The 13404-nt window shown below is 31.3% G+C and overlaps 1 protein-coding gene across 9 annotated transcripts in view; it reads right to left on the minus strand.

The window, feature by feature from the left end:
- Pdp1 (PAR bZIP family member Pdp1) overlaps positions 1–13404 on the minus strand; it is a 125848-nt gene that overhangs the window by 36501 nt on the left and 75943 nt on the right. For 2 of the 9 annotated variants that reach the window (XM_077446431.1, XM_077446430.1), the window contains exons 3-4: positions 8734–8750; positions 4953–4966 (exon numbers count right to left, since the gene is read on the minus strand). The exons of the other annotated variants lie outside the window; for them this stretch is intronic. In XM_077446431.1, coding sequence (XP_077302557.1) covers positions 4953–4966; positions 8734–8750 — 31 coding nt within the window. The remainder of the gene's footprint in view (positions 1–4952; positions 4967–8733; positions 8751–13404) is intronic. 9 annotated transcript variants of the gene reach the window in all.

Here is a 13404-nt window from a genome sequence, read left to right on the forward strand (position 1 = left end):
TGTCTGGAAATTGGATTTTAAATATAAATTTGACAATGACTTATTTGATGAGGTTTTTTGTATCAAAAATCATGTCACCGAGGAAAACAACAACAATAAAATAACGAGTTTTTCACTTATTTTAAATATTACCTATATATAATTACATACATATAAGCCGTCACATTTGAAAGACCAATTTTCAGTTCCAAAAACATGTTTGACTTAATTCACAACTTAGTATAGGATCTAATTCCTTCACTGAAAAACTTATATTATATATGTATGTAAATAGAAGTTCACACTTCATCGTCAGTGTGATCGCACATTTGTGCAACTATCATCCTTCTCACTACACTCATTTTTCTAATTTCGTCCACCCATCTTCCCTACGGACTTAATTTCACCCTTTTACATTCTATCGGGTACCATTCAAGCACCTCTTTTTCCGGTGCACCCGATTCGATGAGATTCCGAAACTCGGAATACATAAATTCCTCATCTGCTTTAAAACTTTTATAAATTGCTTAAACAAAAATATTTGAATGGATGTATTACTTAAGATTGACTAACATTTAATAATGTCAAGATTTTCCAACCAAATTTAACTGGAATTGCTAAACATACCTAAAAATGTTACATTGATTTTTAAATGCTTTTTATTATTACTAAATTATGTTCACCATAAATCTTATATCTATTTTAATAGCTACTGATCTACTGATCATTTTCTATTTTACAATTTTAAATTAATTTTGTTAGTAATCATAGTATTATATTATTATAATGTTAATATGTACAGCGTAATAGGAAAAAAAGCTCAAAAACTCATTTACAATTCTCATAAATGCTCAAAATACATCTAATACATAATATTAATTAAAGATTCTCTAAAGTCGATGATCTAAATCAGATTGTGCTTAGGTAATCTGTGTTTATACCTGAAGGGTATAGACATTTTGTTGTAATAAAAATGATACATAAATACATATATACATATTCAACGAGTTAGTTAAATTTAATGTAAAGCAATTTCACACTTGTAAGGTATGTACATTTAAAACACATAGAAAACAATATTTTATCTATGCTCATATTCATATTCGAATTAATTAATACAGTGTCCTCCATATGACTGGAAAAAGGTTGCGAATCGTTATTTTATGCAGGGGTTTTTCCTCGGTGTGTAGTCCATACTGATGCGTACAGATATATAAAAGGCGATTTTGCAAAAACGAATGCACATCGAAAATAGAAAGTAAACGTCTCTGGCGAAAGTTGTTCTGTCCTTGGCGTATATAAATATATCCTGTATAATATCCGTGTATCAAGGATGAGTAGGAAAACAATGACATTTGTTAATGGTCAGCGAATGAACCAATTCGAATGTTTTCACGTCGAAATCGTATCACGGATAAAATTATTCAAATGGTATGTACACCCAGCGCAAAGCGTAGCTTATCAGTTGCATCACATGCAAATAACGATATATTTTAATTTTTGTCCATTGTTTTTTTATACTTAAAACTGACTTTAAAACTTTTTGGCAACAATACGTTGAGGTATGGTGAAAGCAACTGTAAAAGTATAAAAACAAAATTGCCAGAAAGTGAGACCCAATAGGGCGAAAAATGGGTCATTCAGATAAAATTTGTAACCGATAAGCTTCGCTTTGCGCTGGGTGTATGTGAGAAAAGAAACAAAGGGACTCTTTGCAATGGACGATAGGACATGTTCCGAGATATAATATGTATATGTACTTGTGAATATGTATATACATATGTAGATAGATACACACAAATGTGCATAGTTTTAATATAAACCAGTACATTATTTATAAATATAAATGTGTGTCAACGAACATTATTTACCGACCTGGAAAGGGTATTTTTCCAAATTATAAACATTAATTTTAAAATAATGAAAACACATTATTTGCAATAAAGTTAATCGCGCATATTTTATGTAATACACTTATGTAAGATCATTCAGGTATTATTAAAAACAAAACAAAAAATGTGATGATATCACGTCGGTTCAAATATTTTTTTATTCTTTTCCAATTTATCATATAATATATACATACATTATTTATCTCAGGAATTTTCCTCTTACAAACGTGTACATATAGATTATGTATGTGCAAACATACAAATTCGATCTAGCATGAGACTTACGTAAAATGTACATGCTATAGCATTCACCCCCAATGGCCCCGCGATGGCCAATTACATTTCGTTTCAGTTTCATACAAATACAACATTGTTCGTTTGTTTAATTTGACTTTTATTTTTGTTAGTTTTGAGTTCGTGTTTCGTGTTTAAAAAAAATTACATTAATAAAATTTTAATGTTAAATACGTTAAGTTATTGATATTATTAATTTATTTATGAAATACGGATGTATTTTATATTAATGGAAATTTATATTTTTTAGACGATAAAAGTAATTGTCAATGTCATGTTAAGGACAGCAAAACTTACAGTAATATTATTAAATACCTTGCATTGAATTATATTATATATGTAGATAAATAAGAAATAATTAAAAGAAAAAATAAAGACAATATTTTATGTCCTTACAATGTTACAACACACTGCACGAATGCGATAGCATGTTCGTTTCTTGTAAGTCTGACACTACATCGACTATAATAATAAAATTTTTATACCATATTTGAGGTATAAAATAGTAGAAAAATAAAAAAAAATGATATACGGTTCTTTTTTCTTTATGCATTATATTTTGTTAAAAATAAATTAAACAAAAAAAAGCTCATTGAGTCAAGAACTTCTGAATAATAACTTTATGTCACATTTGACATTGAAGTGTTGATAAATCGGTCGTTCAACTTTGAGATTTTGTAAGGTCGTGGCCATTTTAGCCGAGAAGTGTGACCGCCCTTTTAGCCGAAAGACAAATTGTGGGAAAAAATTGTCCGACGTGAAAGTTGCCGCCTTTTTCTGCGTTTCTTTCTCGCAGTTACCGGGCGGTAAAACAATACGGTTTCATAACTCTTCAAATTCATAATATGCTCATTGTGCGCTTTTAAAACAATTGACCAGATGTACCCACGATTTTTTTTTAAATCCATTTGCGAAAAAGCCAATCTTCAAAACGCACCAAACATTGTTAAAAATCAACAAGTGATTTTATTTTAATTTATCCTGTGCTTCTCGAGTGATTTGTTCGACGAATGGAAGACAGTCAAATCGAAGATGAATAAATAAAATACCATATATGCAATTAATATATACATTAAATATGTACGGTAATTGGATTATTAGTCACATGGCGATCGCCCAAAAGACAATTTTTGCCATGAAAATCGCGAATACGGAATATTTGGCACTAGAGTTCTCGTTAGTATGATAGTTATCGTTAGTATGATGGACTTTTCGGCTGACAGATGTTCCGTTATGGAGATTTTAGTGACTTTTGGGCGAGCGCTTTGTGACTAATAATCACCGAAAGGTTTCGGAAAGGATTTGATACACGAATTAAAATAAAGTTATATGCTTCTATATATATCAAAATCGGTTTGTCTGGTTGTCTGTCACGTATGCGTTCCTATACCGATTGCGATGAAACTCACAGGAGTTATTGTGTGTATGCCTGCGATGGTTCCTGTAAAAAAAATCGCCCAAAAACGAGTGGCATTGCAACGCAATAATTTCAAATGTGTTCGCGTCGCCAACTGGGTTTTTAAGGTAAAATAAACAAACAATTAAATAATTTCTAATGTGTTTTCGACAAATTAGCCTGCGTGTTTTCGACAAATTATCATTATTGTAATTTAATTTGATTTTTAAGTATTAATTTGAAACTGAAACATTCACTTATCGAAGCATATCGAGAAATGGGAACGGGAATTGCTTGCGTTATTGTGGCATTGCAACGCATGCCGGGTTCAGCTAGTGTTATATATAAATATGATGTAAGGTAATTTTAAGGTATGAATATAAAGAGTTCAGTGCGCGGATTACACGCTCGTCGATCCAAACCGTTCACCCAATCGAAATAATGAATGAGTGTGTGTCTTCGTGGATGTGTGTATGTGTACGCTACAGCGCAGCGCATCTGACGCTGATGTTACCCGACGCTCGCCACGCCACATCCCTATAGCGGATGTTTAAAATGCACCCATTGGTCAGAATGTATCGTATTTGCTCTAATTGGTTAAACGGTTTACTTCACTGTGATTGACCACTTTACCGTGATTGTGTATTTATTTTATTAAATATGTCTAGGCACAAAATATACATACTCCTGGTATTTAAAAATGTTTTTTTTTAAATCCCCATACCTGTCCACGCGTCCACCACAAACATACCCACATATATCGCGTCTGTTTTTATAGATATTATTATTTACTCCCATGAATGTGAGCGAATCTCTTCAATTCGCCAGCGCTAAAAAATAGTGTGATTTTTTACACGAGAGACTGATGTTAATTTTATAGACGTCTTCGTTTACAAATTTATTATATTAATTGTGTGTCATATTTACCATGTGTTGGGTTTTTTTAATTCGTTAAGTCCGACAGTAGATTTGCCATGAAATATTGCACATTGCAAATTGATAAGGACGCGAGATAAATACGTACAATGATGTTCGAGTGAAATTTATAAATAACTTGATTCAATGGAAACGTTCAAAGTAATCGATAAAATTTGCCGTGTCACGATTTCAATGCGATTTTTCATACATTGGTCAAATATGCACATTATATTTTTCAGGTTGTAGTAATTGAAGAAAAAAAAGAAAAGTTTAACTCAAACGCATTCATCAAGTCACTGTGCATGAAAACCCTGACCAAGTTGAAGCGTAGTTAAATCGATCGGATGATGTAATGAGTCATATGTGTACGATTGTAATGTATCGTGTTTATAATACAGTACGATACAACTGAATCTAACATATGTATATGCTTATTTTCACCAATTTTCATCTATCTATAGTTATATTTCTGCACATTTTCCATTTGCTAATCTGTTCAACATTCGTGCTTTCTCACACGACATTAGATGATAACGAGCAAAAATGATACCCCAACGAATATATCCCATATTATGTATGGCCAGAGTTCTGCGAAAAGCCTCCAACCCACACGAATACATATATTAGGTAACAGTACCAATGTTAATGGTCAAAATATTAGTAATGTGGGTTCAGAACTTGCATCACAATCCGGCCCCTGGGTCGTAATTCTGGGACTCGTTTTTTCTTAAAAATGTTTCATTTTTTCAACACACCAGAGTGAGCGTCGGGCAATTCGGCTTATTCAAATAAAATCGAATTTTCAAGAACAAATCTATTATATGTATAATTTGGAAAGAGACTTTGCATATATGTATATATGTATGTAAATTCATATATGATGCATGTACGTACATAGACGACAATTTCGATTTATTTATTTTTTTGGGTTCATAGACGCCGATTCGAATTTTTTCGATTCAAAGGATTCGAAGTCGCCGGGGGCGCAGCCATTGAGGGCGAAGCCTCTGGGGGCGAAGACTCCGGGGGCACAGACGCCGGATTCTGGTATACATATAATTTCAAAAGAGACAATATATATATTTGTTTGTTCGTGACAGTCAATTTTATAAAAAAACAAATGAGTATTCATATAAATTTATATCAAATAAAACTATTCAAATAAATTTAATAAAATGTTTACTATTAGATTAGTCATGTTTAAGCGGTTTATATTACAAATACCGAGCGAAGCCGGGTAATATAGCTAGTATATCTATATATGTACATATAAACATATATATAAAATTGAATGTGTGTTTGTCTGTCTCGTATAGGCTCCTAAACCACTCAACCGATTACGATGGAACTTTCAGGATTTGTTGTAGAAATGTCCGGGAAGGTTACTGTAAAAAAAATCACCCCAAAACGGGTACGCAATAATTTCAAATGTTTTCGCGTCGCGACCTGCGTTGTTAGGTTAAAATAAACTGAATCAACTGTAACCACCTTCTGACATTAAATAATCAGGAAATTTCATTATTTTCTCACTTTGTTTTTTTACATCCGTGATCGTTAACGCTCCAACACCATATTTATTTGACAAAAAACGTGCTAAAAGACCGCTTTTTAAAGCATTGATTTGATTTAATTTGTCTTTTAATGATAATACAACACGTTTTCTTTTCCATATTGGTAATTATATATGTATGTATATATAAAATTGAATGTCTGTTTGTCTGTCTGCCTCGTATAGGCTCCTAAACCACTAAACCGATTACGATGCATGTCCGGGAAGCTTACTGAGAACAAAAACCTCTTAGTAATAGTATTCGTAATTACGATTTTACCGACGCGAAAGTTTGAAGCGCCATTGTGTAGTCAAGGAAATGCGTTCTTTGGTAACCACGTTACCAGTTGGTTTATGACGACACGGCGTTGAAGTGACATTGTCGAGTTCCAACCATCACTTGAAACGGGAACGGGAATCGTATGCCTTATTCAAGCATTGCAACGCACGCCGGTTTCAGCTTGTGGGTATATAAATATTGATTTTCACAATTTTCGTACAATACATCAACAATTAACACATCTGCCCGTTGATATTCAATATATGATATTGAAAAAATAAGAAAAATGTCCGGATTTAAATAGGCGAATATTCGAGGATTAGAGGAATTTGGCAACAGGCTACCGGACCACATACAACGACCGTTTTCACCTCAGAGATCTCGGCGAAAGCGAGAGTGGTCACAGCCATATAAAATACACATACATACATATATATGTACATATGTATATACGATCGTCGAGAGCGACAGTGAAAACTAGAGAGCGTGTATGCCGACTTTACTCGGCACGTCGGTTCCGTAGTTTGTTTCGGTTTATTTCGGCCTGCAATTACCCACACTATACATATATGCACATATTATCACACTCTAGTGCGATGATATCACATCGTATGATACAACGGCGTGTTATCACAACGCACAGTTCGCCAAGCTCAAAGTCAAATTGGGCGAAATTTCAACCGATCGTTTCATCGATACAGTGATCACTTAGTGCATTCATGCCACTTGGAAATTGGGTCTTCCGTCCAAGTTACACGAGGAGGTAAAAATAAGCAAATCTTCAAAAAGTGGATCGATTTAGAGAACTATATATGTACACTGTAATACAATAAAATTGATTTATTTATTATTATTAAATAGCAAATTGCTAATGAATTAATTCACAATGGACAATTTTAAACTAAAACTAACAACTATAATATAACATAGTTGACAAAATTAACAAAACTATAATTAGTAGCCCTAAAATAATATAATATAATTCCAAACATAGCATTTTATTAAACTTATGTACATATATAATTACTTCATCTTCCACAGAAGTATCCATTAACACCCCTCAAGTAAGCACCAATGTTTCTAGCACTTCTAATGCTCTCAGGAAGGGCATTGTATATTTGAACACCTCTGTGGAAAACACCTCCTGCAGTTTATGCTTTCTTAACTCTACCTATAATCAATTTATTCCTATTTCTAGTTTTATTATTATGTATATCTCTATTCCTAACTATATGATTATTACAATATTGATATTGTACATATTATATGAATATGCAATGGGTTATACTTTATTTTCATTTATCCAAATATTTTTAAATTGTTGTGTTATAGCAAATTCGTCAGCATGACATGTGAACTTATACTATGCATACATTTTCATTATTGATTTAGTAAAAGTATGCAAAAACGAAAACGCTTGAATTTAATGTATTACTATCGGACTTGTAGACACCGACTATATAATCTATCAATTTGGTTGTGTCAAATATGCCCTTCTATATATTAAATAAAATGTACATGATATCGAATTCACCCCCCACTCGACCCGCGACGACCAATTACATTTCGTTTTTGTTTCGCATTGCATTTTGGTCAAGAAATACAATATTGTTCGTGCGTATAATTTAGCTTTTATTTTTTGTTGGTTTTGATTTCGTGTTTCTTGTTTTGAAATATTTACATTATTAAAATTTTAATATCAAATACGTAAGTTGTTGATATTATTAATTTATTTATGGAATACGTATATATATTATATTAATGGAATTTTATATTTTTTAGACGATAACTGTAATTGTCAACGTCTTGTTATAGACAGCAAAACTTCAGTAATATTATTAAATAATAATAACGGCAATAGAAGAATTATTTCCTTGTCTAATGATAAGTATATGTATATATGTATGGAAACTAAATATATAATTAAATTATAACAATACCAAAACGTTATATTTCAAGATATCAATATTCACACATACATATGAAGAAACACCTAAAAATTTTTGCGTTAATACAGTTTGCAAAAATAAATTACGATAATGCATCCATCGTCTGGTAAATGATAACATTTACTATGAATAAAATTCACTTTTACTAAAATCTCGTGTAAATGTATCCATCGACTATACATATGTACATTTACTAAAGCGTGTGTTAATTGAGAAAACAACATATGTATATATCTTGGAAGTGTGAAAATAATATAAATGGACTGTGTCGAAAGACAAATGAAATTAAAAGTGAATCTGGAATTTCAACTCATAGAAAATAATCAGATTGAAGAGGATAAAAGTAAGTAAAAAACCCATAATAAGACGATTATCTTTACAGCAGCGTTTTAAAACAACCGCGGTGATAAGAAAGAACATATCCAATGAATTTTCAACGGAAATCATTCATAAAAATGTATGAAGGCGACTTTGACACTTGCAAAAAAAACTGCTTTTATAGAACAAAATAATGAAGACTCGATCAGAACGAACAAATAAAAGATATAAAAAATGACCACTTGAACGAAAACCATGTGAAACGTATAAGAGGTTAGTAAAAATCAAGAAAAGTGGAAGACAATGGTTTGGCGACAAGTGAGATTTGCTGATAAATCCATGTTCAACCTATTCAATTATGATGGTAGTCCTGATTTTAACTATATTGAAACTTATGAATGGCTATTAGATAAGTATGGAACGCGCAATAATAATGTATTGTGTCTTCTATTATTTCTATGCATTTGGTTTTGTGTAATATCACACCACATAATTGATAATTACACGCACAATATACTTATCTAATTTCGGAATACATTGATGAAAAATGTGAATGTGCGCATCGTTATCTTATGTTTAAAATCCTGCAAAGTTTAAATTTATAAAATATGAATCACAAGTAGTTATGACGTTGAGCGATAAGAACGGTACTAAGTGACAATAATTCCATGTGAGAATCGTATTTTTAATCAATCGTTATCGGAAAAACACGTGATGAACCATACAATTGATAATCGTACGGTTATTGTATTAAGTAATCCTTGTTAAGTACGAAATTTTATTTTATCAGTACGTATTCTAATTTACAGTATCCCATTTTTTTTCTCCTCAAGATATAGAGAAAACACAAAACACATCAGGTGTATTCAAATCATGATTTTTATCTATAGAAATATTTGAGGAAAATACATATGTACATACATCGTAAAAGAGAAAAAAAATTATACCGTAATTTTTCACTGATTTACATATGTATGTAGTTAGATTTCAGATCGGACGAAATACTTCATTTGAGGGATCACTCTACATAAAGATAAAATACATGTGTATCTATCTATCTATCTTTTTGATTAGCATTAATTTTTCTCGAGTATCAAAACCAGTTTTTAGAACTTCAACTTGACTTTGCCAATAAAAATGTCAAAGGTTCTTACCAGTCATTCTACAAGCGGAAAAAAATGCAGAATCTCAGATATACATACATACATACATACATGTGTACATTACGTGTATTTCCAGATTTTAAATATATATTTTTAAATATAGAGGAATTTATAAATCAATCGTAAGATACATTCATCGTTAAGCGACTCTTGTTAATTAAAAAATAAGAATCAATTTTCATATTAAAAAATCTGCATATATATATGTACATACGTAAGTTTCCAATTATTATATGTACATATGAATGTGCATACATATATATATATATATATATATATATATATATATATATATATATATATATATATATATATATATATATATATATATATATATATATATATATATATATATATATATATATATATATATATATATATATATATATATATGTATTCGATTAAAAATTTAAATTATATCGAATGCGACGACAAAATTCAAATTCGAATTATAAAACGGTTCGATGAAATTGTCCTGCTTTTCTAAGCGTACAACTAATCAATCAAATTTGTAATCTTATTTTTAACCATTTCTAGCTCACTTCATTGATGAATCCAGCCATGAAATTTCATTTAATTAGTAATTAGGTTTAGATGATTTTGGTCAGCTATTATTGCGAATAGCTAGTAATTATCATCATTGCAAATAAAAAAAAAATCGGAATTTTGATTAAAAATTTTTTCGAAGCCAAAAACACGAGTAATTTCAAATTATATATTACTAATTGTTTTATAAACAACTTAAAAAAGGCAAATTTAATAGTAAATATTCATCTGTTTTTTTATTAAATTTATTTAAATCGGAAAAAAAAAATATTCAACCAATTGAAACGTCATAATAACTGAATTGTTTTCGATTTCCAACAAACTATAGTTACAAACTTACAAAGTCTCTTTCGAAATTATATATTAGATGTATATATTATACCTTTAATAATTGACCAAAAATTTTGCTATCCCTTATAAGCTAGATAATAATTTATTACCCAAATATTTCAATAATCATATAGTTAGGAATAGAGATATACATAATTATAAAACTAGAAATAGGAATAAATTAATTATAGGTAGAGTTAAGAAAGCAAAAACTGCAGGAGGTGTTTTCCACAGAGGTGTTCAAATATACAATGCCCTTCCTGAGAGCATTAGAAGTGCTAGAAACATTGGTGCTTTCTTGAGGGGTGTTAATGGATACCTCTGTGGAAGATGAAGTAATTATATATGTACATAAGTTTAATAAAATGCTATGTTTGGAATTATATTATATTATTTTAGGGTTACTAATTATAGTTTTGTTAATTTTGTCAACTATGTTATATTATAGTTGTTAGTTTTAGTTTAAAATTGTTCATTGTGAATTAATTCATTAGCAATTTGCTATTTAATAATCTATATATATATAAAAATCTACGTATGATACACGATGTCAGTCGGATTTACAAAATTAAAAAAATAATAAAAAAGTAGCTGATGGTATAAAGGAGACCCCCCCCTCTCCCCGTCTCTGTTTATGACACTAGCTGCGCATATTTTGCAATAATTAATGGCAGATAGGTTCGATGGAGAGGAGCGGTCGCGCTCGTTTATTATTCAACAGCTGTCACAGTGGCCGAGCTCGTCGCCAAAAAGAAAGAGAAGAAACCGACCGATAGCGGTAGGAGAAAAATAGGAACAAAGCCACAGACATGCAAACACACACACGTGTACAGCATAGAAAGTGAAAGTGCAAGTGGTGCGTCGAACAAGAGGCGAGATCGAGTTCGTCAGATACGCCGAGAAAACCACCGGAAGAGAACCGCAGAGCCACGTGGCTCCAGTGGTCAGAACCACGAGGAGCAAACACTCTACTGACCGAGTACCCTGGCAAATTTAGCGTTTCGCTAATTGTCCCACCGACTATGTATCTCGACTTTCCGAAATTAAGCTGCACACTTTAGTTTTCTAGGCTGCATCGATTGCATATGCATATGTATGTTAGAATGATTTAAATTTTCCCCAAAGGTTTCCACGTACTATGTAGTATTTATTAATAAAAAAACATCATGTAATGTTGTGGCTTCGGAAAGGAGTTGATACACGAATTAAAATAAAGTTATATCTATATATATAAAAATGTCTGTCTGTCTCGTATAGGCTCCTAAGCCAATCAACCGATTACGATTTAACTTTCATGATTTGTTGTATGCATGTCCGAGAAGCTTACTGTGAAAAAAAACGGGAAAAAACCTCTTAACCCTTTGCCCGCGTCACCAAATTTAGCGAACATGCCCTGTACGCGGCTGCTTTTTGCGGATTTTGCTATCGCGATTTCGACTATAAATATAGGTTGTAATATTTTTTTGAATTTTACAACCTATATTTTTTTTTTTTTGACTACTGCCATCTATTGAATTTGGTAAAGTATACATTTAGTAATATTTTCAACCAAGTTATAAAACTTTAACACAATAGACGGCTCTTATACAGGTTCGACATCTATGCGTGTCTCGCGCGCTGAGGGCATGTTCGCTAGGACATGTATAGTAGTCGTACGCGGTGGAAAGGTTAATAATAATATTTGTAATTACAATTGTACCGACGCGAAAGTTTGAAGCGCCTTAGTGTGGGCAAGGAAACGTGTTCGTTGGTAACCACGTTATCAGTTGGTTTATGACGACCCGAGTTTAGATCCAGCCAACACTTGAAACGGCAACGGGAATTGCATGCATTATTGTGGCATTGCAACGCATGCCGGGTTCATCTAGTGTTATATATACATATAGCCTCGAAATGATGAATGAATATGTACATATGCGTGTGTGTGTACTACATAAATTACCTTTGAAAGGAAAAACCTGAATTATTTGAGCATCTATAAACTTAAAAATCGATACAAATTCAAAAACGGACATACAATATCTGTAAACCAAGCCATCGATATGTATTTGTTAACATTGATTATTAAACACTTTGGTTGATATCAAGATATAGGTAGAGTGAAAACTACCAAATAGTACCTCTCTTTAATTGTGTACTTCACACTGACAGGGAAATACAATTTAGATATAATATCTTAACTAATCTGAATTGGTAAAAAAAAGTCGCGGAAAAGCAATTTCCCGTTTTATTCAAATACAACAGGGCCTATGTATATTTTATTTTATATATATATATATATATATATATATATATATATATATATATATATATTTCTACCAGGAAGGTCTAACAGGTATACGCAATGCGCTTTCCTTGCCAATTACAAAAAAAAGTAATAATCATTGAATAAATTGCATACATAATTAAAACCATTAGAAGATTAAAATCAAATGGACAGTAAAATACCAAATATTGTGTGCAGACTTTCATGACATGTTTACAAACGCAGAACTTGACTACATATGTAATACATAGTTAAATTCTGTATACATATATACGTATACTAGTATGTATAATATTATGATGAAGGCGTGCTGTATTTCAATGCGGTATATACTTTAATACTTGTAATATGTTAAAGAAACTTTATCTGAACTTAAAATATTGAAAAATTAATCAAAATTAAATAAAACATAACATTTACACTAATTTTATAATAATGGATACAAATTAAACTAAACATGATTAGCATATAGGCGCAACCAACATTTTTTCAAGTCTTGCTTTTTAAGAGGGGGGGGGGATTTT

This window comes from Arctopsyche grandis, chromosome 2, assembly GCF_051622035.1.
Source record: "Arctopsyche grandis isolate Sample6627 chromosome 2, ASM5162203v2, whole genome shotgun sequence".
Classification (NCBI taxonomy): domain Eukaryota; kingdom Metazoa; phylum Arthropoda; class Insecta; order Trichoptera; family Hydropsychidae; genus Arctopsyche; species Arctopsyche grandis.